At 47.2% G+C, this 25,180-nt stretch overlaps 2 protein-coding genes across 3 annotated transcripts; both read left to right on the forward strand.

Moving 5' to 3' along the window:
- Positions 1-7: 7 nt before the first annotated feature.
- Positions 8-19,695, forward strand: RUNDC1 (RUN domain containing 1). Its single transcript, XM_003942730.4, has 5 exons — positions 8-601; positions 7,794-7,952; positions 10,404-10,602; positions 11,679-11,798; positions 12,220-19,695. Exons 1-5 carry the CDS (start codon positions 107-109, stop codon positions 13,083-13,085), a joined length of 1,839 nt encoding a protein of 612 aa, XP_003942779.2. The 5' UTR covers positions 8-106; the 3' UTR covers positions 13,086-19,695.
- A 584-nt stretch (positions 19,696-20,279) lies between these two features.
- Positions 20,280-23,993, forward strand: RPL27 (ribosomal protein L27). Of its 2 annotated transcripts, none has more exons than XM_039475994.2 (5): positions 20,280-20,387; positions 20,665-20,747; positions 22,181-22,350; positions 23,704-23,814; positions 23,900-23,993. In XM_039475994.2, exons 2-5 carry the CDS (start codon positions 20,667-20,669, stop codon positions 23,946-23,948), a joined length of 411 nt encoding a protein of 136 aa, XP_039331928.1. In that variant the 5' UTR covers positions 20,280-20,387; positions 20,665-20,666; the 3' UTR covers positions 23,949-23,993. The 2 variants fall into 2 exon arrangements, with proteins under 2 accessions (XP_039331928.1, XP_074245236.1); XM_074389135.1 differs by lacking the exon at positions 20,280-20,387 and adding an exon at positions 20,441-20,464.
- Positions 23,994-25,180: the final 1,187 nt, after the last annotated feature.

Genomic DNA, 25,180 nt, shown 5'->3' on the forward strand with positions numbered 1-25,180 from the left:
TCGGAACTTCAGGCCCCCCCCGCCGCTCTTCCGGGGTTCCAGGCCGCCGCACCGTTGCCATGGCAGCAGGGGGGCGCGGCTGACGTGCAGCGGCGTTTCCGGAAAGATGGCGGCTGTCGAAGCGGCTGCGGAGCGAGTGGTGGTGGCGGCTGTTGAGCCAAAGGCGAAAGACGAAGAGGAGGAGGAAGAGGAGCCGCTGCCACCGTGTGAGGCGGTGCGCTGGGCCCCAGTGGGGGCTGTGGCGGAGGCCCGGCCTGGGGCAACCGCGTTTCTGGAAGAGGCGGCGGCCGAGGAGCCTGGCGCGGCCCCGGGCTCTCCGCCGGATTCGCCGGGCCGGACGCTGCGACGGCTGCGAGCCGAGCGGCGGCGGCTGGACTCGGCGCTGCTGGCGCTGTCCTCGCACTTCGCGCAGGTGCAGTTCCGTTTGCGCCAGGTGGTGCGCGGGGCGCCGGCGGAGCAACAGCGCCTTCTGCGGGAGCTCGAAGATTTCGCCTTCCGCGGCTGCCCTCACGTCCTGGGTTACGAGGGGTCCGGGGGCCCCGCCAGCGATGAAGGCGATGGGCTGCCGGGGGACCGGCCACGATTGCGGGGCGAGGACCAGGTGGGTGGCTGGAGCCGGGCCGCGAGGGATATGGGAATGGGAGGTCGTGTGGGTGGCGATGCAGACCCGGATGATGGTGCATGAGGGGGAGAAGCCTCGCCGACTCTGTCGGGTGAGTCAGTGGGTCGGAGACGAGGAGACTGGAGTGCGGGGCCGGCTGAAGGGCAAGAGCACAGAGGCTTGGGAACCTGAGCGGTGTGCGCGGAGGACTTGGAGAGAGGCCGGTGTGTGATGACGTGAGGGGCAGAGGAGCGGTGAGTGAAGTGAGTCATTGGGAGGGCCGCAGAGCAACCCCACTCAACTTTCCCTCACGTACCTAAGTCTTGAGCACTTTTGCTGCTAGAGGACCCCGACTCTGGAGATTGGGAAAACTGGCAAATGAAAGAAAAGTGAATTGGAATCCGTGGAAATTTAGGTTAACTCCCTGTCCCTGCTTTCCTAAAATCTAAGCAAAGTCTTCACACTTCTCTGGGTGAGAGTTTTAGTAATAGCAGAGTCTGTTAGTAATTGAAAGAAACACAACTCTGGATTATATAAATTTCCTAATACTGGAATTTTTAATTTTTTTTTTTTTTTAATGAACAAAGTCTCCAAGAAGTTGTGTTTTTTGTTGTTGTTGTTGTTTTAAGACGGAGTTTCACTCTTGTTCCGCCTCCTGGGCTCAAGCAATTCTCCTGCCTCAGCCTCCTGAGTAGCTGGGATTACAGGCACGCACCACCATGCCCAGCTAATGTTTTGTGTTTTTGGTAGAGACGGGGTTTCACCATGTTGACCAGGATGGTCTCGATCTCTTGACCTCGTGATCCATCCGCCTCGGCCTCCCAAAGTGCTGGGATAACAGGCGTGAACCACCACGCCTGGCCTTTTTTTTTTTTTTTTTTAATGAGGAATTTTTCTTTTCTTTTCTCTTTTCTTTTCCTTTTCCTTTTTCTTTTTCTTTCTTTCTTTTTTTTTTTTTTTTTTTTGAGACAGACTCTCGCTCCGTCGCTGGGAGCCAGGCTGGACTGCAGCAGCAAGACCTCGGCTCACTGCAACCTCCGCCTCCCGGGTTCACGCAGTTCTCCTGCCTCAGCCTCCCGAGTAGCTGGGACTTCAGGCACCTGCCACCACGCCCAGCTAATTTTTGTATTTTTAGTAGAGATGGGGTTTTACCATGTTGACCAGGATAGTCTTGATCTCTTTTTTTTTTTTTTTTTTTTTGAGACGAGTTTCACTCTTGTTACCCAGGCTGGAGTGCAATGGCGCGATCTTGGCTCACCGCAACCTCCGCCTCCTGGGTTCAGGCAATTCTCCTGCCTCAGCCTCCCTAGTAGCTGGGACTACAGGCGTGCGCCACCATGCCCAGCTAATTTTTGTATTTTTAGTAGAGACGGGGTTTCACCATGTTGACCAGGATGGTCTCGATCTCTTGGCCTCGTGATCCACCCGCCTTGGCCTCCCAAAGTGCTGGGATTACAGGCGTGAGCCACTGCGCCCGGCGGAATTTTTGATTTTTTTTTTTTTTTAAGACGGAGTTTCGCTCTTGTTACCCAGGCTGAAGTGCAATGGCGCGATCTCGGCTCACCGCAACCTCCGCCTCCTGGGTTCAGGCAATTCTCCTGCCTCAGCCTCCTGACTAGCTCGGATTACAGGCATGTGCCACCATGCCCAGCTAATTTTTTGTATTTTTAGTAGAGATGGGGTTTCACCATATTGACCAGGATGGTCTCGATCTCTTGACCTCGTGATCCACCCGCCTCGGCCTCCCAAAGTGCTGGGATTACAGGCTTGAGCCACTGCACCCGGCCCGGAATTTTTGATTTTTAAGAGGGGAATCTCACTGTGTTGCCCAGGCTGGTCTCGAACTCCTGGTCTCAAGCCATCCTCCCTCCTCAGCTGCAGGACTACAGGCATGCGCCACTGTGCAGGCTGTAATGTTGGAATTTTTAAACTCTTCCTCCATCCTGCTTAATCATTAGGTATTCTGAATGAGGTCCTCTGGTAACTGTCACAAGGTCGATTCAGTGTGCCTACCCCAAAAGTAGTGAAACTGTGTATAAGACCCAGGTGAACGTTTCCAGAAGCTTTGCATCTCTGGAAGTGCACAAACCGCAGGCTTTATTGGAAGTTTTGAGACCTAGGCCAGAGTGCAGTGATACAATTTTGGCTTACTGCAACCTCTGTCTCCTGGGCTCAAGCAGTCCTCCTGCCTCAGCTTCCCCAGTATCTTGAGACTACATATGTGTGCCACCATGGCCAGTTAATTTTGTTTATTTTTTATAGAGATGGGGTTTCACCATGCTGCCCAGGCTGGTCTCAAACTCCTGAGCTCAAACAATCTGCCCTCCTCAGCCTACCAAAGTGCTGGTATTATAGGTGTGAGCCACCATGCCCGGTCCCTTTTCACCTTTTTATTTTTCAAGCTACATCCCACATGTGGCTTTCTTCCCACTTACATTGGTTTTAGCCAAGAGGATTTCTCAGCAGCCGATAATGATTTGTTTATTTTAATCTGAACTGTTCCCAGTACAATCCCATGTTTACTGTTCCACCCTTCTCCACATACCCACAACTCCTTACACAAGGAGCAGCCACCTCAAACTGGCAGATTTAAGGGCTAGAAAGGAATAGACAGCACTAAAGGTTCTATGTGCTAAGAAACTCCGTCTGTTGTTCATTTTCACCTTCAGAAACAGTAGGCCAACCCCATTTTCCATGCTGTGTGATTACAAGCATGCAGTGTGTCATAATCATGTCATAAACATGCAGTGTGCAACATTTCATGTACCTTTTAAATATACAAGCATACTATGTACCCATAAAAATTAAAAACTAAAATTTTAAAAAGTAGACTGCCTGCAGTGGCTCATGACTGTAATCCCAACACTTTGGGAAGCGAAGGCTGGAGGAGGATCACTTGAGCCCAGGAGTTCAAGGCTGCAGTGAGCTATGATCATACCACTGCACTCCAGCCTGAATGACAGAGCAAGACCAGTGCCATGCACACCAAGGCCTTCAATTCTGAGTCTGCACTGCGCTTAAAAGGGTCATGCTCTGTCAGTACCATGTGGATGGCTGTCAGTAGTCTGTGTTTGGGGGTCTCAAAAGGAAAAAAGAAACATTCTACCACCTTAAAACAAAACAAAACAAAACAAAAGCGCTCAATCTACCTACAAGTTGTAATCTTGTATTTATACATTGACAGACAGGCAAACAGGTAGGACTAGAGTAGGGGATATGTTTGAACTGAATGATTTACTTCTTACCGCTTACTGTTTTTATCTCTTTCTTTCTTTGAGACAGGGTCTCACTGTGTTGCCCAGGCTAGAGTGCACTGGTATGATCAGGGCTCATTGCAGCCTTGACTCCCAGGCTCACTAGATGCTCCTACCTCAGTGTCTCAAGTCATTGGAACCACAGGGGAGCACCACCACACTCAGCTAATTTTTGTATTTTTTCTAGAGATGGGGTTTCACCATATTCCTCAAGATAGTCTTGAACTCCTGGGCTCAAGCAGTCCACTTAACTTGGCCATTTAAAGTACTGGATTACAGGCATGAACCACTGTAACCAGCCTTTTTTTGGGGGGGTGGGGGGACAGAGTCTCACTCTGTCACCCAGGCTGGAGTGCAGTAGCATCTTGACTCTTGACTCACTGCAACCTCCACCTCCTGGGTTCAGGTGATTCTCCTGCCTCAGCCTCCCAAGCAACTGGGAATATGAGTGCTTGCCACCATGCCCAGCTAATTTTGTATTTTTAGTAAAGACAGGGAGGGTTTCGCTGTGTTGGCCAGGCTGGTTTTAAACTCCTGACCTCAGGTGATCTGCTTGCCTCAGCCTTCCAAAGTGCTGGGATTACAGGCATGAGCCACAGTGCTCAGCCATACTTTTCCTTTTTTTTTTTTTTTGAGACGGAGTTTTGCTCTTGTTACCCAGGCTGGAGTGCAATGGCGCGATCTCGGCTCACCGCAACCTCCGCCTCCCGGGTTCAGGCAATTCTCCTGCCTCAGCCTCCTGAGTAGCTGGGATTACAGGCACGCGCCACCATGCCCAGCTAATTTTTGTATCTTTAGTAGAGACGGGGTTTCACCATGTTGACCAGGATGGTCTTGATCTCTCGACCTCGTGATCCACCCGCCTCGGCCTCCCAAAGTGCTGGGATTACAGGCTTGAGCCACCGCGCCCGGCCTTCCTTTTTTTTTTTCTTTTTTTTTTTTTTTTTTTTTTTTTGAGATAGAGTCTCGCTCAGTCTTCCAGGCTGGAGTACAGTGGTGTGATCTTGGTTCACTGCAACCTCCACCTCCTGGGTTCAAGTGATTCTCCTGCCTTAGCCTCTTGAGTAGCTGGGATTACAGGTGTGTGCCACCATACCCAGTAGCTAATTTTTGTATTTTTAGTGAGACAGGGTTTCACCATGTTGGTCAGGCTGGTCTTGAATTCCTGACCTCGTGATCCACCTGCCTCGACCTCCCAAAGTGCTAGGATTATAGGCATGAGCCGTAACGCCGGCCATACTTTTCTTTCTTTTTTTTTTTTTTTGAGACGGAGTTTCGCTCGTTACCCAGGCTGGAGTGCAATGGCGCGATCTCGGCTCACCGCAACCTCCGCCTCCTGGGCTCAGGCAATTCTCCTGCCCCAGCCTCCTGAGTAGCTAGGATTACAGGCACGAGCCACCATGCCCAGCTAATTTTTTGTAGAGACGGGGTTTCACCTTGTTGACCAGGATGGTCTCGATCTCTTGACCTCATGATCCACCCGCCTCAGCCTCCCAAAGTGCTAGGATTACAGGCTTGAGCCACCGCGCCCGGCCGGCCATACTTTTCTTAATTCAGTTCAGTAACAAACATACAACAGATGCATGTTGAGAGCTTATCTTGTGTCAGACACTGTGCCTGGCATTTGTGGTTCAAAGTCAAAACCTTTGTCCTTAAGAAGTTCGTAGATTAGAAGAGACAGAATCCTAAATAATGTGATAACAGCTAGAATAGAAGTGTGTACAAACTCTAGAGGAAATGATTAGTTATGTCTGGGGAAATCAGGAAACCTCTTAAAGGAAAATTAGGCCTTCACCGAATGCGGAAGGGGAACAGGGTTCTAACAAAATGCAGCAGCACTTTGAAAGGATTACAGAGGGACTGTCCTGAGAAAAGGCTTGCTTTCATGTTGAACAAAGCTAAACCAAGTGGATTGCTTTTTAAATACTTAAACGAAAAGTTAATTTGTTGTTTTCTCTTTTTTTTTCATTTCTTCTCTCTCATTATTTCTGGAGGGCCTGGTAAGTACCGTTTTTAAGGTTAAATGTAATACCCTGTAGACTTCTAGTTTAAGACGCAGCCTTACCCCTACAGATGATTTGCTGGTTTTGCTTTTCGTTTTTGAGACTCAAGAAAGACAAGCAAGAACCAGTGTTTAACAGAGAATACATTGGCAAGACTTTACCAACCTGAAGTGTTTTTATTAATTTAAATGCAGAAACTACTGGTGACCAACAGTTGGAAAAGGAGTCACTAGTCAGAGAAACTTATAGATACGTTTCTTTTCTTTTTCCTTTTTTGTTTTGAGACGGAGTCTCGCTGTGTTGCCAGGCACCAGGCTGGGGTGCAGTGGTGCCATCTCGGCTCACTGCAACCTCCACCTCCCCGAGTCAAGCAGTTCTCCTGCCTCAGCCTCCCAAGTAGCTGGGGCTACAGGTGCATGCCACCACACCCAGCGAATTTTTGTATTTTTTAGTAGAGACGGGGTTTCACCATGTTGGCCAGGATGGTATCAATATCTTGACTTCATGATCCGCCCACCTCGGCCTCCCAAAGTGCTGGGACTACAGGCGTGAGCCACCACACCCAGCCCAGATAGTTTTTAAAAAAACATTGTTACCTTCCCAACCCAGTTATGTGGCTTTTGGATTTTTTTCACTGCCCCAGGCACTTGCCTTTTATTGTTTTGTTTTTGGTTTTGGTTTTTTGAGACAGAGTCTTGCCGTATTGCCAAGGCTGGAGTGCAGTGGTGAAAACAACCTCCTAGACTCATTCGATCATCTTTTTCCCAGTTGCTTATGTGGCTGGGACCACAGGCACGTGCCACCACACCGGCTTAATTTTTTCTTTTTTTTTTTTGAGACAGGGTCTTGCGAAGCCTTGACTTCTAGGCTTAAGCAATACTCCCACCTCAGCCAAGTAGCTGGGACTATAGGCATGCAACACCATGCCCAGCTAATTTTTTTTTTTTTTTTAACTATCCTTCCTCAAATCCTATTTCTCAAATGCCCAGCTAATTTTTAAAAATTTTTTGTGGAGCTGGGCCTGTGTATAATCCCAGCACTTTGGGAGGCAAAGGTGGGCAAATCACGAGGTCAGGCGTTCAAAACCAGCCTGGCTAACCTGGTGAAACCCCGTCTCACCAGGTGGTAAGGCGTGGTGGCAGGTGCCTGTAATCCCAGCTACTGGGAAGGCTGAGGCAGGAAAATCGCTTGAACCTGGGAGGCAGAGGTTACAGTGAGCGGAGATCGCATAACTGCACTCCGGCCCAGGTGACAGTGCAAGACTCCATCTCAAAAAAATAAAAATAAAAATTGTGGAGATGAGATCTCACTATGTTGCCCAGAGTGGTCTCAAAACTCCTGGGCTCAAGGAATCCTCTTGCCTTGGCCTCTCAGAGTGCTGCGATTACAGGTGTGAGGCTCCACTCCTGGTGCGTTTGATGCTTTTGATTTTGCAGAAGTGGTCTATCATCCATCATAGGGGCTTCGGTGAACATTAGGAAAGCTGGTTGTGAGTTTTAAAGCCTCTCTCCACACCCTTACCCCAGATTCTTTTGCAAAATTTGGCTGCACAAAGTAATCAGGAGTTATGGTAACTGGCTGCAGAGGATGGCATGTCTAATTCCTAGGAGGCTATCTTGGCTGAAATAGGTTGTCTCTACCCTAACTAGACCTTTGAGGGGGGGCAAAAAGGCAGTCTTAACAAAAAGTCTCATTATATTCATATGCTAATTCCAGTGAGGGGCAGATAGTTTGTTAAAGAAAACACCCATTTAACAAATTGCCAAGGATGAAATAATTATTATTCTTTTGAACCTATCATATGAATTGTGTATTTCATTTGGATTATGGGAAACATCTTATATTTTATTGGTCATTACTGGCTCGAGCAGCTTCCTAATGTGCCCTGAGTTCTTCCTTTTCTGTGTAATAGACTCAGTTATCTTCTTGCTTTAGAGTGAGCAGGAAAAACAAGAGCGTCTGGAAACCCAAAGGGAGAAGCAGAAAGAACTGATACTGCAGCTCAAGACCCAGCTAGATGACCTGGAAACGTTTGCCTATCAAGAGGGCAGTTACGACTCCCTGCCACAGTCTGTGGTGTTGGAAAGGCAGCGGGTAAGCAGAGCCCAGGGGCACCTCTACCACTGCCCCAGGTTAACTTGTCCCTTCCAGCATTCACAGGGCATCTTCTCTCACTTCTCCTTTGGCCTTACTGAGAATCCCTCTGCTGGCCCAAATAAAAGGGAACTACTATAAGGAGCCATTCTTTGCTCATACATGGAAAAAACAGGTTCCAAAGTTTTGTGATACAATCATTGAGAAGTAAGAATATAACAATAATTGAGAAGTAAGAATATAACAATAATTTCTTCATTTGAGCACTGGAAAACATTCTACTTGGGCCCATCATACAGTGTAATCTAGTTTTTTCCCTACATCTCATCACCTTTTGATAAATATGCCAGGAATCCAGACTAACTTTAATATTGTATTTATGTAAGACCTGGGTAGACAGGTAAATATCTGCTGGTAGAGATAAAGTTACAATACAGTTACAACCTCCTCTGCATGTTTCTCTAGCCCTGTGCTATGGCTGTTTTTCTAACTGAGCTGGAGTTTATGTTAACCTTTTCTTTTTTTTTTTTTTTTTTTTTTTTTTTCGAAACAAAGTCTTGCTTTGTGGCCCAGGCTGGAGTACAGTGGTGCAATCTTGGCTCACTGCAACCTCCACCTCAGGTTGAAGGGATTTCCTGCCTTAGCCTCCCGAGTAGCTGGGATTACAGGCACCGACCACCATGACTGGCTAATTTTTATATTTTTAGTAGAAACGGTATTTCACCATGTTGGCCAGGCTAGTCTCAAGCTCTTGACCTCTAAAATGATCTGCTTACCTTAGCCTCCCAAAGTGCTGGGATTACAGGTGTGAGCCACTGTACCTGGCCTGTTATCATAATTTTAAATTGTTCCTAATAATGTCACTAGGATATTTTGACTATAGTACACCTTGATATTTTATAGAGATTTTTCTTTTCTTTCTTTTTTTTTTTTTTTTTTGAGACAGAGTTTTGCTTTTGTTGCCCAAGCTGGGGTGCAATGACGTGATGTTGGCTCACTGAAACCTCCACCTCCCTGGAGATAGAGTTACAATACAGTTATAACCTCTGCATGTTTCTCTAGCCCTGTGCTGTGGCTGTTTTTCTAGCTGAGCTGGAGTTTTTGTTAACTTTTTTTTTTTTTTTTTTTTTGAGACAAAGTCTTGCTTTGTGGCCCAGGCTGGAGAACAGTGGTGCAATCTTGGCTCACTGCAACCTCCACCTCAGGTTCAAGCGATTCCTGCCTCAGTCTCCCGAGTAGCTGGGATTACAGGCATACACCAGCACACTAGCCTAATTTTTTTTTTTGTCTTTAGTAGAGACACGGTTTCACCATGTTGGTCAGGCTGGTTTGAAGCTCCTGACCTCATAATCCACCCGCCTCAGCCTCCCTAAGTGCTGGGATTACAGGCATGAGCCACCGTGCCCAGCAGAGATTTTTCTTTAGTTGCCTACAATAGGGCAAGAAGGGGTAAGAAGGATTAGAAATTAGGAAAAATAAGGTCAGGTGCAATGGCTCATGCCTATAATCCCAGTTCTTTGGGATGCTGAGGTGAGAGAATCCTTTGAGGCCAGGAGTTTGAGACCAGCCTGGGCAACATAACGAGACCCTATCTCTACAAAAAATTTAAAAATTAACCAGGTGGTAGCATGTGTCTATAGTCCCAGCTGTTGGGGAAACTGAGGCAGGAAGATTGCTGGAGCGTAGGAGTCTGAGGTTACAGTGAGCTATGATCACACTACTGGACCCTAGCCTGGGTGACAGAGCGAGACCCTGTCTCTTTTTTTTTTTTTTTTTTTTTTTTTTTTGAGACGGAGTTTCACTCTTGCTACCCAGGCTGGAGTGCAATGGCGCGATCTTGGCTCACTGCAACCTCCGCCTCCTGGGTTCAAGCAATTCTCCTGCCTCAGCCTCCTGAGTAGCTGGGATTACAGGCAAGCGCCACCATGCCCAGCTACTTTTTTGTATTTTTAGCAGAGACGGGGTTTCACCATGTTGACCAGGATGGTCTCGATCTCTCGACCTCGTGATCCACCCGCCTCGGCCTCCCAAAGTGCTGGGATTATAGGCTTGAGCCACCGCGCCCGGCCGACCCTGTCTCTTAAAGAAAAAGAAAAATCAGCACATATTCTCCTTGAAGCCTTTAGAACAACTACATATGAGGCTTGTTGGATCATCAGCCACTTTGGACTTTTCATACTGTTCTCCTGAGTGAAATTGGACTGGCCTGGTAGAAAATTTACAGTGCGTGGGAGGAGCCATTTTTATCAGAGAACTGAGGGTTCTTTTCACTTTAAAAGTAGAGAGTCTGTGTCCTCACGTTGATCAATCAGCAGTTAAGTCATTTTCTTTCACAAATTTAGCAGTCTGTTTTTTATTTCCATTTATGGGCAGAAGACATATTTAGCTTCTCCTCCCTACCCTCTCCCTAAAAATTTCAAAGGGTATGCTCATTGCTTGTGATCTTGATAGGTGATCATAGATGAGCTAATAAAGAAATTGGACATGAATCTGAATGAAGACATCAGTTCCCTGTCCACTGAAGAGCTTCGTCAACGTGTAGATGCAGCAGTGGCTCAGATCGTGAACCCAGCCCGAGTCAAAGAACAATTGGTTGAGCAACTGAAAACTCAAATCCGAGACCTTGAGATGTTCATCAACTTCATCCAAGGTTAGAGGAGGGGATGGGATGAGAAGAGTGGACAAGTGTCATAATAATTTTTTTTTTTTTTTTTTTTGTGATGGAGTCTCGCTCTGTCACCCAGGCTGGAGTGTAGTGGCATGGTCTCAGCTCACTGCAACCTCTGCCTACAGGGTTCAAGCAATTCTCCTGCCTCAGCCTCCTGAGTAGCTGGGATTACAGGCGTGCACCACCACACCCAGCTAATTTTTCTATGTTTAGTAGAGATAGGGTTTTACCATGTTGGCCAGTCAGTCTGGTATCGAATCCCTGACCTCCTGATCTGCCTGCCTCAGCCTCCCAAAGTGCTGGGATTACAGGCATGAACCACCACGCCCAGCCATCATCATAATTATATTTATTTTGAGTACTGGTAAAAAGGTGCCAATTTTTTTCTTTCTTTCTTTTTTTTTTTTGAGACCAAGTCTTGCTCTGTCACCTAGGCTGGAGTACAGTGGCATGATCTTGGCCTACTGCAACCTCTGCCTCCCAGATTCAACGGATCTTCCCAACTTCAGCCTCCCAAGAAGCTGGAATTACAGGCGTCTGCCACCATGCCTGGTTAATGTTTATATTTTCATTAGAGATGAATGGGGTTTTGGCATGTTGGCCAGGCTGGTCTCATACTCCTGACCTCAAGTGATCCGCCTGCCTCAGCCTCCCAAAGTGCTGAGACTACAGGCACCAAAAGGTGCCAATTCTTCATGTACTATTTAAGAGGCTTGATTGCTTAGTAGGGGAGGCAGCATGGCAGAGGAGAAAGAACATGGGTTTCAGAATCAGATAGTTAAAATCCTCGCTCTGCTGCTCATTGGCTTTATGTCCTTGAGCATGTTACGAACCTCATCAATCTAACTCTTCTCATCCATAAAATGATTCATGGTTCATTCACTTAGCAAATATTTATTGAGCCAATTACTGTATGCCAGTCATCATTTTACACAGTTAAATAGGACAAGATTTTGTGAAATTCTTGCATGTAATAGACACCATTAAATATTATTTTTCCCTTAACGATCTGTCATAAAGGGGCTAATAAGTGTCTCTTGTCTAATTTCTGATTCCAGATGAAGTGGGAAGCCCCTTGCAGACAGGGGGTGGACACTGTGAGTGCAAGGCCAGTGGGAAGGCAGGCAATGGTTGCACCAGAACAGGCAGCAGCAGACCACCTCCAGGAAACCCCAAAAGTAAGTGCAGTTTCCAGAACAGGCAAATCTACAGAGACAGAAAATACATCAGTGTTTGCCTAGGGCTTCAGTGTGTTGAGGAGGAGTGGGGAATGAGAAATGCTGATGGTATGGGGTTGCTTTTGGGGATGATAAAATATTCTCAGATTGATTGCAGTGACAGTTACACAAATCTGAATATACTAAAAACCACTGAATTCAATACCTTAAATGGGCCAATCATATGGTCTGTAAATTATATCTCAGTACAGCTATTATTAACCAAAAAAAGGAAGTCCAGCTACATCCTGGGTGGCTTTTGCCTTCATGTGAGACCCATAATGTGGCTCAGAAGCAAGACTGATCTCGGCCTGTGATTTGTTAAGTGTAGCTCTGTGCTATCATGGCCTCTCACTGATGACCTATTGTCTTTTCTAAGCAGCAAAGGCAGAGGATGTCAAGAAGGTCCGGGAGACAGGGCTGCACCTGATGCGGCGAGCGCTGGCAGTGCTCCAGATCTTTGCTGTTAGCCAATTTGGTTGTGCCACAGGCCAGATCCCTCCAACCCTGTGGCAGAGGGGCCAGGCTGACAGAGACTACTCTCCCTTGCTGAAGAGGCTGGAGGTGTCAGTGGACAGAGTGAAGCAGCTAGCTTTGAGGCACCAGCCACACGACCATGTCATCACCTCTGCCAACCTCCAGGACCTCTCTCTGGGAGGCAAGGATGAGCTGACCACGGCTGTGCGGAAGGAGCTGACAGTGGCTGTGAGGGACCTGCTGGCCCACGGACTGTATGCCTCCTCCCCAGGGATGAGCCTTGTCATGGCGCCTATTGCTTGCTTGCTGCCAGCCTTCTCCTCAGCCCCTGAGGCCATGCACCCCTGGGAGCTCTTTGTAAAGTACTACCATGCCAAGAACGGCCGTGCTTATGTGGAATCCCCAGCCCGGAAGCTCTCCCAGTCTTTCGCCCTTCCTGTTACAGGAGGCACTGTTGTGACCCCCAAACAGAGCCTACTGACAGCCATTCACGTGGTGCTGACAGAGCACGACCCTTTTAAGCGCAGCGCAGACTCAGAATTGAAGGCCTTGGTGTGCATGGCACTGAATGAGCAGCGTCTGGTGTCCTGGGTGAACCTCATCTGCAAGTCTGGGTCGCTCATCGAGCCTCACTACCAGCCTTGGAGCTACATGGCACACACAGGCTTCGAGAGTGCCCTCAACCTGCTCAGTCGCCTCAGCAGCCTCAAGTTTAGCCTCCCTGTAGATCTGGCTGTGCGCCAGCTCAAAAACATCAAAGATGCCTTTTGATGAGAATGCCCTGACCCAGTCCAGCTCCTTGTTCGCTAGGGATAGATGTATTAGTCTTCTAGCATAGGAGGGAGGAATCAAAGGTGGGGTTAAAGGCATTTTTCCCAGACCCCGCTCAGGTAGTCAGCCAAGTGAGTGCAAAGTCTATTTTCCCCACCAACTTAGCATCTTGGAAAGATGTGCTCGAGTTCCTCCTCTTAAAATGTTCTCCCCCAGTATATGTGAGGGCATATGTGCTTGAGCCTGTATTAGAGGAATCAGGTTGGGTACGGTGGCAAGTATGAACTTGTAATCTCAGCACTGGGAGGCCAAGGTGAGCAGATCACCTGAGATCAGGAGTTCAAGAGCAGCCTGGCCAACATGGTGAAACCCTCTCTCTACTACAGATGCTAAAATTAGCTGGGTGTGGGGTCACACGCCTATCCAGCTACTTGGGAGGTTGAGGCAGGAGAATCCCTTGAGCCTGGGAGGTGGAGGTTGCAGTGAGCCGAGATCATGCCACTGTACTCCAACCTGGGTGACACAGAGACTCCATCTCAAAAAAAAAAGATACTCAACTCGAGGCTCCTGTTGGTTGAGCTATCTTCTTTCACATGAAGCAGGTTTGAGAGGCCAGGGCCAGAATTTAAATTCGTTTTATGAATAGATTTCCCTTTCTTCCTGACCCCAAGGAGAGATTATATTCCATGGCTGCCTCTAAGACTAGGAATAGGAATATCTGAAAACAACATTTCTAAGGGAGGCAACCACAGGTTGATTTTAATATGAGCCCTTTCTCTTGTAGAGGTAAGAAGTGAGATCTTCCTGATAAGGCAGGCCTCTTCTCATGGCACGGACAATGGGCTTTCTGTTTATGAGGAGCAAGAACCCATGTTTGTTACTATGTTCTATAGCAACTCATATTTCCCTGCTCACCTCCCAGCAAGACTAACACAGTCTTTTTAAAAGTAAATATATTCAAGAGAAACAAGAAAATCCTTGCCACCCAAGTCAAGTACAAATCAGTAACCAGCAGGTGTACCTCAGGTTGTGACTCACTGAGCGCTACTTGTCCTGGAGGCTGGATGATGGAGGACACCTGATCTGGTCATAGGTCCTGCAGCAGGGATAGATGCCACAGCAGGTTAGGAGCTACAGCAAATCACTGTTTCCAGACCAGGGGGAGGAGCATTTCATTGTGAAATAGACTCTAGAGTGGTTTTATTTGGTCTTCAGTATTTTAGCCTCATTAGTCACATTTGTCCTACAGCTTGTGAGTACTGCTCTAGGACTGGCCAAAGATGGGCAAAATGTATCACTCCAGACACTACCGATTCAGCATTGTCTTCATGTCTTAAATTGCCATCTGCACTTTGTTTCTGCACTATTATGTAGTGCATTTTAACTTAATATTTTTTCAGCAAGATGTTACTTATTTAAGATACATTGTTGATATTTTATTAGTTTGCCTTCCATGTGAAAGGAGATAATTGTAAAATGTTGTGGAAAATGGTACATACGTGGTTGCTATTGAAATCATAGTATTTTGTGTAGCTTCTCTGAAGACCTTAGAGACCTGCAGCTTTGGTTTATAAGTGTTTTGGCATTATCAGCCCATCTGATCCAGATGAATTTTTTTTTTTTTTTCAAAAGCTGCCTGCATCCTCTGTCCTCTGCCTGCCTTGGATCAACCCAGCTTTGGTAGTGATGGTAGTGGTGGTAGGGGTTTTTTGCCTGAAAAAATGCACTAAAAAGTGTACTTGGCATGACCATCCCCTCTTGCCCGGGCCTACAGTCCCTCCCCACAACAGATGTCATCACACATGCTGCTTTTGGAATTGGCACTTTTGTTTTGTTTTGAAGATGGGAGTTTCACTCTCGTTGCCCAGGCTGGAGTGCAGTGGCCCAATCTCGGCTCGCTGCAACCTCCACCTCCTAGGTTTAAGCGATTCTCCTGCCTTAGTAGCTGGGATTACAGGCGTATCACCACACCTGGCTAATTTTGCGTTCTTAGTAGAGACAGGGTTTCTCCATGTTGGTTAGGCTGGTCTCAAACTCCCGAGCTCAGGTGATCCACCCACCTCAGCCTCCCAGAATGCTGGGATTACAAGCATGAGCCACCGTACCCTGCCAGGATTGGCCTTTTTTTTTTTTTTTTTTTTTTGAGATAGAGTCTCTCACTCTGTCGCCCAGGCTGGAGTGTAGTGGTGCAATTGGTGCAATCTTGGCTCACTGCAACTTCCATCTCCCAGATTCAAGTGATTCTCCTGCCTCAACCTCCAGGGTAGCTGGGACTACAGGCATGTGCCACCACGCCCAGCTAATTTTTTGTATTTTTAGTAGACATGGGGTTTCACCATGATAGCCAGGATGGTCTCGATCTCCTGAGCTCATGATCCACCTGCCTCAACCTCCCAGAGTGCTGAGATTACAGATTTGAGCCACCACGCTCTGATGGGGATTGGCACTTTTAAATCTACTTGTCTGGATATCACTTAGGGTGAGTGGCAACTGGTATGGCCATATGGCATAGTCCAGCGATCAGCCAGTATTATATTTTTCATATACTCAAAAAAACAAATTCACATTGAGGCTTTGTGCTAGCATTACAGGAAGCATTTTCGTTTGTCTCATTCTAATTTAATTCTTACTACTTACAAGGTGGGACAGTATTATCCCTACTTTACAGCTAAGGAAACTGAACTGCAGAGAGGTTAAATGTTTTGTCACAGTTTACATAATGATGGAAGACCTGAGATTTGGAGTCAAGTTTCCTGAATCCAAAGCCCATAGTTTATCGTGTTTCCTCATTGTATCCTGGTTTCTAGATCTTTTGTTCCTCTTTCTCCTTTATCCACCCCCTCACTCCTGCCCTCACTTTGGGGAGGAGAAGTTATTTTTCCACACAACTGCCAGAAATTTCAGCTGCCAAAGGACTAGGCTGCAGGGAGATAGGCAGGCAGCCATGGCTTTCATGGCCAAATTCTTCTTGAAACCTACATGTGTGTATCAACTGAGACAATCCCAGCACTCTCATCAGCATCCATACACTTGGATATCTGCTAATCTCTGATATCATCTGTCATTTCTGAGAACAGAGCTCTGTCCTTGGCTTAGGTGAGACAGGACAAGGGAGGAGAGGCAAACCAGTCAACCCAGATCCAAGGTTGTGCAAGAATGGAAGGGAAGAGCTGTGGATATGTATGTAGTGAAAGTGTAGGATCTGTTGTGCAAGTATGATCTGCAAAGAATTGTTAAAAATGGGCTGGGTGCCGTGGCTCACACCTGTAATCGTAGCACTTTGGGAGGCCGAGGTGGGTGGATCACCTGAGGTCAGGAGTTCAAGACCAGCCTGGCCATCTTGGTGAAACCCCATCTTAAAAAAAAAAAAAAAATTGTTAAAAATGTCTAAGGTGCTCTTCAATCATTCATTCACTATTGATCACTTACCAACTGTTTGCCCCAGGCTAGATCTAAGGAAAGAGGTAAGTAAAACCTACCCTGTTCCTTCAACAAACAGTCTAGCAAAGGACATACCATCCCATTGGGGATTTGGGGAGATCGTTTTTTGTTTGTTTTTTTTTTTTTTAAAAAAAGTCTCTTTCCAGGCTGGAGTGCAGTGGCACAATCCAGGCTCACTGCAACCTCCACATCTGGAGTTCAAGAGATTCTCCTGCCTCAGCCTCCTAAGTATCTGGAACTACAGGTGCATGTCACCATGCCCGGCATTTTTTTTTTTTTTTTAATTTTTTTTATTTTTATTTTTTTTTGTATTTTTAGTAGAGAGATGGAGTTTCACCATGTTAGCCAGGATGGTCTCAATCTCCTGACCTCGTGATCCACCCACCTCAGCCTCCCAAAATGCAGGGATTACAGGCATGAGCCACCGTGCTGAGTGAGATTGTTAAAATGTAGATTGCTGGGTCCCATCCCCAGAGTTTTTCATTTGGTTGTTCTGGGGTGCAGCCTGAGAATTTGGTTTCTAACAAGTGCCAGGGTTTTGGTGATACTGCAACTCTGGGAACTACTTCGGTCCAAACTAAGATATGTTCTGTAATAAAGGTTAAGTACGGATTGGATTGCTGAGAGAGCCCAGAGAAAGGAAAGATTAAGTCTGCCTGGGAGAATTCTGCACTAACCTTGAAGGATGGATAGAATATGAATAGGATTTTGCCTGGCTACTTGGAGAAGAAGATACAAGGAACAGCTGAGGGGGTATGTGAAGGTTGGGGGAGTCAGGACTGTAGGTTGCAGGTAGGGTAGTAAGGAAGGAAAGGAGTGAAAGTTCACATTTTTGAATAAACAGCCAACAATGGATTTTAAGAAAAGTGAAAGACATTTCAAGAAAAAGTTGTCAGACCTGTTGCTCAAAATAAGATCTATAGATCACATGTCTCCACTCCAGACCAGAATTACAATCTCTGAGGTTGGAGACACTTCCTTAATAAGCATCCCGGCCAGGCACTGTGGCTCAACACCTGTAATCCCAGCACTTTGGGAGGCCGAGGTGGGCAGATCACCTGAGGTCAGGAGTTTGAGACCAGCCTGGCCAACATGGTGAAACCCTCCCTGTCTCTACTAAAAATAGAAAAATTAGCCGGGTGTGGTGGATGGGCACCTGTAGTCCCAGTTACTCGGGAGGCTGAGGCAGGAGAATTGCTTGAGCTCGGAGAGCAGAGGTTGCAGTAAGCACAGATCACACCACTGCACTCCAGCCTGGGTGACAGAGCAAGACTCTGTCTCAAAAAATACATCAAAATTCATAGGATTTTACCAATTTGATTTGGAGGGTGAGGTGGCTTAGTCCCAGCTATTTGGGAAGCTGAAACAGGAGGATCGCTTGAGGCTAGGAGTTTGAAGCTGCATCACACCTGTCAATAGCCACTACATTCAAGCCCAGCAATATAGCAAGACCTCATCTTCTTAAAAAATGAAATATATAAGAAAAAGACATTTTAAAAACCACTGGAAGCTAGCCATGGTGGCTCATGCCAGTTTGAGGCAGGCAGATGACTTGAGGCCAGGAGTTTGAGAGTAGCCTGGCCAACATGGCAGAACCCCATCTCTACAAAAAATACAAAAATTAGCCAGGTGTGGTGGCGGGAGCCTATAGTCCCAGCTACTCAAGTGGCTGAGGCAGGAGAATCACTTAAACCCAAGAAGTGGAGGTTGCAGTGAGCCAAGATTGTGCCAGTGTACTCCGGCTGGGGTGACAGAGTGAGACTCCTGAGGAAAAAAAAAAACTATGATGGGGCCAGGCACAGTGGCTCACCTGTAATCCCAACACTGGGAGGCTCAGACAGGAAGATCACTTGAGCTTGAGCCCAGCCTGAGCAATATAGTGAGACCTCAACTCTACCCAAAACAAGCAAATTTAAAAATAAGGTTTTTAATTTTTTTTTTTTTTTGAAAATTACATGGTCATGATGGCACATGCATGAAGTCCTACTACTCAGGAGGCTGAGGTGGGAGGATCACCTGAGCCCAGAAGGCTGAGGCTGCAGTGAGCCATGATTGTGCCATGATTGTCACCTGGGTGACAGAGTGAGACCCTGTCTCTCAAAAAAAAAAAAGTGTGTATATATATATATATATATATATACACACACACACAAGCCATTGGAAAGGGATCCTGAGAGATTCAGGGAAAATTGTATCTCACTGGACAGCCTCGGAAGACAACTGATGAAATCCTGATTGTTCCAACCAACGTCTTGCCCAGGACAAATCCTATAGGTTCAGATAAGCAAAAACTGAGATAGTTTGTCTTTCCCTCAGCATATAAGGTACCATCTGAAAACACTTCGGGTGAGTGACGGGAAATAATTCCATATGAGAGCCAACTAGATCTAGATTCAGACCTAGATTTGAATCCCATCTATGCCACTGATTAGGATTAACCTCAGGCAATTTATCCTCTCCGAATTGCAATTCCTCATGGCTAAATGGAAGACTCCCCAAGATGCAGAATTGTGAGGATTAAACAGGCTGCCGGCTTATATAAATGCTCACATCTTGCCTGGGAGGGAATTGGTGTTTGGGATGGTGAAATGGTAAACAGGATGGGCTCAGGAGCTGAACTGCTTGAGACAGCCCTAGCTCCACCGCTTACGCACTATAGACTTTGGGCAAATCTGTCTAAGCCAGTTTCCTGGACTCTAGAATGGAGGAGATAATGGCACCTATCTCCCAGTGTTATGAGGACCAGATCAGATTATGTGCATAAGTAGATTAACCTGGCCTGGCACAGGGTAAGCAGCTGCCATCCTCCTATTCCTCCTCCTCTACCTCCCTCATGCTTATTCTAGTTGGTAATGTCAGTGACACCACTAGACTCTGTTAGTGGCAAATATCCTTTTTTTTTTTTTTTTTTTTTTAAGGCAAATTTAGCAGTGTAGGGGGTTGTATAATAGTGACCCTAACTACCGAGGCCAGCTCCAGCTGCCTTCGGAGCTGAGAGCCTCAGAGGGACTGACAGCATTCGGGGCTGCAGGCCTCGGGCAGACTCTGACCCACGTATTTAGTCTCTCTGAACAGGTGGTTATTGTTAACAAACAGGTGTTCTGTGTTTTCTCATAGAACAAAAATAAACTAGGTAGGCAGCTGATGTCTGCTTACCACTGATCAAGGACAGACTAGATTGTATTCTCCACGAGGGAGCCGCGGGGGCAGGTCACATATCCGCGCTTTAAGAATTGTTTTAACTGGTGTATGATACCCTGTTTTGCTACTTTAGAATCGCGGGGGTGGTGGCGGCGGCTAGGTTTTCCTTGCCGTCGTTCTTCTTAGCAAACAGTAATCACTCAGCATTTCTCAACACCTAATGTTGATACGTTCTGATAACCCACTACCATCGGACCAGCCACCTTTGTCTGATCTTTGTCTCTCCCTCTGTAGCTAACAGTGCGCACGGTCGGCACCAATAAATGTCCTATTTTTTTTTCCCCAAGATGAAAAAGTAAATTTCAGATTGTGTTCCCCTTCCTAGCGCCAGAGAAAGGAATTACAACAAAGCCTCGCCGCTGAGTCCAGAGAGCGCGCGCACATTCACCCCCGCAGCTCTTCCGTCCTCCAGGACGAGTCGCCTTTGCTCTTATCTACTGCTGGAGCTGCTAATAAAGCTTGATTCAAATACTTGAGTCACCCCGCCCTGCGTTCCCCTCATGGGCTTCTTCCGCCCGCAACACTAGACGCGGCACCACGCAAGTACCGTGGCAAGGCCTGAAGGGCGGGACAGGAAGTGAGGTCACTCCTCCCCGGGGTGAAAGGTTAGCGGAAGTGTTCTCCTTTCCTTTTTGCCGTAGGCCCGAGTGGGTGCTGCCGGTGAGTAGAAGCTTGTGTTGAATCTTTCAATCTGCCGCCATCCGCGGCTTGGGGGTCGAGGGCCAGGGCGGCGCCGGGTGTGTTCTTTTCCTATGTCTCTGGCGGCTGCGTAGCCGATACTGTCCTGCGAGGAGGGCCCGTGGGCGGCCTGGGCCAAGGGAGCAGTGAACACAGTCTGAAGTTCCGGCCCAAGACCTGGGCTTGCTGGCAGGAGTCGGCTCTGGGCGTCTTTGGCTTTACGGATTTTAAAACGGCCCTTTCTCCTTATTCTCTGCAGAAATGGGCAAGTTCATGAAACCCGGGAAGGTGGTGCTTGTGCTGGCTGGACGCTACTCTGGACGCAAAGCCGTCATCGTGAAGGTATCAGCCTCGCGGTCTCTGCCTTCTTGCATCCCGGGTCCAGGCCGGCTGCGGCGGGGCGGACAGAGTTGAAGTTCAGGGCCTGCTTCTGGGGCAGTAGCCACTGAGCACGGTGGGGGGAATGGTGAATGAAGGAGAGCTTTTCAGAGAGGAAGAGCACAGCAAAAGCAAATGCCAGTAAAAGCAAATGTGAGGTGAACTGGGTTTCTAACGCATAACGCCTTCTCCACCAGAGGCTTTAAATATGGAGTAATAGTGTCTGACATTTACTGCATGCTTGCTAGGTGCTCCCACTGCCTTTCAGGTATTGTCATGTGCAATCCTTGAAATAATCATAGAGGATATCTTTTTTTTTTTTTTTTTTTCTTTTTTTTTGAGATGGGGTCTGTCCAGGCTGGAGTCCGTTGGCGCGATCTCTGCAGCCTCAACCTCCTGGGCTCAAGCGATCCTCTCATCTCAGCCTCCCAAGTAGCTGGGACTTACAGGCGTGTGCCACCATGCCCATCTATAGGGGGTTCCTTCCTGTTGCTAAGGTTTAGAGGTGTTCTGTTACCTGAGGTGCTGCAGCTGGGAATCTGTAAGAAGAGAAAGTTGCTTTTAGACAGAACGATCATGTGGGTATTGTAGCCCATCGCTGTTTTCCTCCTATCCATGTTTTTGTAGCTTCTTGAGAGGTTTCCCTCGGCTCTGGCAAAACACCACTGCGTTTTGCTGTTGTGGGGACACTGGATACCCCTGGTTTCCCCTCTCTCGTCTACCCGAGACTGGCCTCTGAAGTGAGGCTCTGGTGTCTTAGCCTTGGCTGTACACTTTACTAGCAGTGGAGGGAGTGAATAGACATCAAGTCCCGTGAGCAGTGCTTGGCATATAGCCAGTACTTCTTAAATGTTAACTATTGTTCCTTTTTTTTTTTTTTTTTGAGACGGAGTTTCGCTCTTGTTACCCAGGCTGGAGTGCAATGGCGCGATCTCAGCTCACCGCAACCTCTGCCTCCTGGGTTCAGGCAATTCTCCTACCTCAGCCTCCTGAGTAGCTGGGATTACAGGCACGCGCCACCATGCCCAGCTAATTTTTTGTATTTTTAGTAGAGACGGGGTTTCACCATGTTGACCAGGATGGTCTCGATCTCTTGACCTCGTGATCCACCCGCCTCGGCCTCCCAAAGTGCTGGGATTACAGGCTTGAGCCACCCCGCCCGGCTATTGTTACTTTTAAATACCTTGCTTCTAATAAGCCTTTCCATTTGCTTTCTAGTGGAATAAACTGTTTAGTTTCTCTTTTGCCGTTTTGCATAGTTTTCTGTGATTTTTCTTTTTATAATGATGGGTCTTGAAGACCTGAGGGTGGGAATATTTTTTTGACACTGCCCTACCTCTAGCACAGGGCCTAAATAGACCCTCAGTGAATACCAAATGTAATTCTTGTTCATTTAGAACATTGATGATGGCACCTCAGATCGCCCCTACAGCCATGCTTTGGTGGCTGGAATTGACCGATATCCCCGCAAAGTGACAGCTGCCATGGGCAAGAAGAAGATCGCCAAGAGGTCAAAGATCAAGTCTTTTGTGAAAGTTTATAACTACAATCACCTGATGCCCACAAGGTGAGCATTTCAAGAACTAGAATTTTTTAAACTTCTTCCTCTCTGTTGAATAAGGAGACAAACCTTGCAGCCATTCTAACACCAGGAACTGACATCGTTTTCAAATTCTTTGTCCTCAGCTCATAAGTGGCCATGGTTTCCAGTTCTGCCTTTCATCCATCTTTCTCCCCCCATTTTTTTTTTTTTTTTTTTTTTTTTTTTTTTTTTTTGAGACAGACTTACCCTGTCATCCAGGCTGTTTTGAGACAGAGTCTCACTCACCCAGACTGGAGTGCAGTGATGTGATTGTGGCTGACTGCAACCTGCAACCCCTGCCTCCTGGGTTCAAGTAATTCTGTGCCTCAGCCTCCCAAGTAGCTGGGATTACAGGCACCCACCGCACCTGCCTAGTTTTTGTATTTTTAGTAGAGGCAGGTTTTGCCATGATGGCCAGGCTGGTTTCTAACTCCTGGCCTTGGGTCATCTGTCCACCTTGGCCTTCCAAAGTGCTGGTGTGGCTGACAACTGTAATCCCAGCTATTCTGGAGGCTGAGGTGGGAGACTCGCTTGAGCTTGGGAGGCAGAGGCTGCAGTGAGAGATTGTACCATTCATTGCACTTCAGCCTGGGTGACAGAGCAAGAGTCCATCTCAAAACATAAAAGGGCAGAAAGGGCTGTTTCTTGGGTGCTAGGATGTGGTGAGGTTGAGGCAGCTAGTTTTTGTGCGGTCACAAGAGTGACTGCATTGGCAGAACTTGAACGATAAGGAAATAGTTTCAAGTAGAAAGTTAGCAGACTCCCATAATGAAAGTCAAAAAGGCCTGATTTGATGATTCTTAGTTAGAAAAGTAAAGTAGTGGGAATTGAGAATGAAACATGAGATTTTACATTTTGTTGACTTGAATCCAGTAAATGTTACAAGTGTAGATTTTCAAATAATGTCATCAGGACATGACTTTTTTTTTTTTTTTTTTTTGAGACGGAGTTTCGCTCTTGTTACCCAGGCTGGAGTGCAATGGCGCGATCTCGGCTCACTGCAACCTCCGCCTCCTGGATTCAGGCAGTTCTCCTGCTTCAGCCTCCTGAGTGGCTGGGATTACAGGCATGTGCCACCATGCCCAGCTAATTTTTTGTATCTTTAGTAGAGACGGGGTTTCACCATGTTGACCAGGATGGTCTCGATCTCTTGACCTCGTGATCCACCCGCCTCAGCCTCCCAAAGTGCTGGGATTACAGGCTTGAGCCACCGCGCCCGGCCAGGACGTGACTTTGACGATTGCGTCTCAGGAGGCAGACCCTGCTTCCCTAGTGTACCGCAAAGATTTGGGCTGTGTGTGGGCCAATCCTCTCTCTCCTCTCCACCTTTGTCCCCAGGTACTCTGTGGACATCCCCTTGGACAAAACTGTCGTCAATAAGGATGTCTTCAGAGATCCTGCCCTTAAACGTAAGGCCCGACGAGAGGCCAAGGTCAAGTTTGAGGAGAGGTGAGTAGGCTTCGGCAGTGAGTGGTTGAGTATGATTTCACTATGTCCATTCCTCTCCTCATTCGTGTCCTTTATTCCCTTCTAGATACAAGACAGGCAAGAACAAGTGGTTCTTCCAGAAGCTGCGGTTTTAGATGCTTTGTTTTGGTCATTAAAAAATTAAAAAAAAAAAAAAAAAAGCCTGTGTCTGCCTGCTGTGTGTGTTACCAGACTGGAAAACAGAGAACATTATTGAATAAGAGACACTGGGTGATGGATGAGGGGCTGAGAAAATACAAAAGTTAAATCTGCCTTAATGAGATTTATACTGCCTTTGTCCTTAGCCTGATAATCCCTATGAAGAATTGTGTAGCGTGCCTGGCTTCTACCCATTGCACGCCAGGAGAGCCTCTGCCACACTCTGCCCCTCCTTGTGACAACCAAAAGCCCCTGAGTGGTGGCGATTGGGTATTTTTGATTGAGAACCACTAACCCCGAATTCTCCAACCTTAGCACAGATAGAGGTCACCTGGATGGTTTGTTAAACCACAGATGCCGCCTCAGACTGATGCAGTAGGTCTGAGTGTTTCTAGCAAGTTTTCAGGTGACTCTGGTACTAGTGCAGGTGAGATGGGGACCACAGATGCCAGTGGTGAAGCCCTGAGCCTAGAACAGCTGTTGAATAGGACAAAGGAGCGCTCCTCAAATGGCCAGAGACTTGAAAGAAAGTGATCAGAGGGGCTTGGGCATTGGGTTGTGCCATTACTGTGTAGTAGAGACATTTGGCCCTTAGGATCTGGCATTTTACCTCAGTGTATCAGTAGCCGTATGGATGAAATAGGTGCTCCATCTGAATTCGTTCTGTCACTAGGGGGAACTAAGATTCAAACAGGCCAGTTTGCCAAATCTGCTGGATACCACACTTGCTATTTGGGAACTGGAGGGATCAGGAGTGGCTGGAAGGGGCCGAAAGTAGGATTGGTGAGTAAAGAAAAAACCTTGGACTAGATTATTAAGGAACTTTTTTAAAGACAGAGTCTTGCTCTGTCTTTTAAAAAAAAAAAAAACTCCAGTTGTCCAGGCTGGAGTGCAGTGCTGTGATCTTGGCCAGTTTTCTGCCTCAGCCTCCCAGGTAGCTGGGATTACAGGTGCTCTCACCACACCCAACTAATTTTTCCATTTTTAGTGGAGATGAGGTTTCACCATCTTGGACAGGCTGGTTATTAACTCCTGACCTCATGATCCACCTGATTCAGCCTCCGAAAGTGCTAGGATTACAGGTGAGCCGGTGAGCCACCGAGCCTGGCCAGGAAGCTTTTCTGAGATGGGAGTTCTCTTTCGCCCACGCAGTCTGAAGTGAAGTGGTACAATCTCTCCTCACCTCCGC

This window comes from Saimiri boliviensis, chromosome 17, assembly GCF_048565385.1.
Source record: "Saimiri boliviensis isolate mSaiBol1 chromosome 17, mSaiBol1.pri, whole genome shotgun sequence".
Classification (NCBI taxonomy): domain Eukaryota; kingdom Metazoa; phylum Chordata; class Mammalia; order Primates; family Cebidae; genus Saimiri; species Saimiri boliviensis.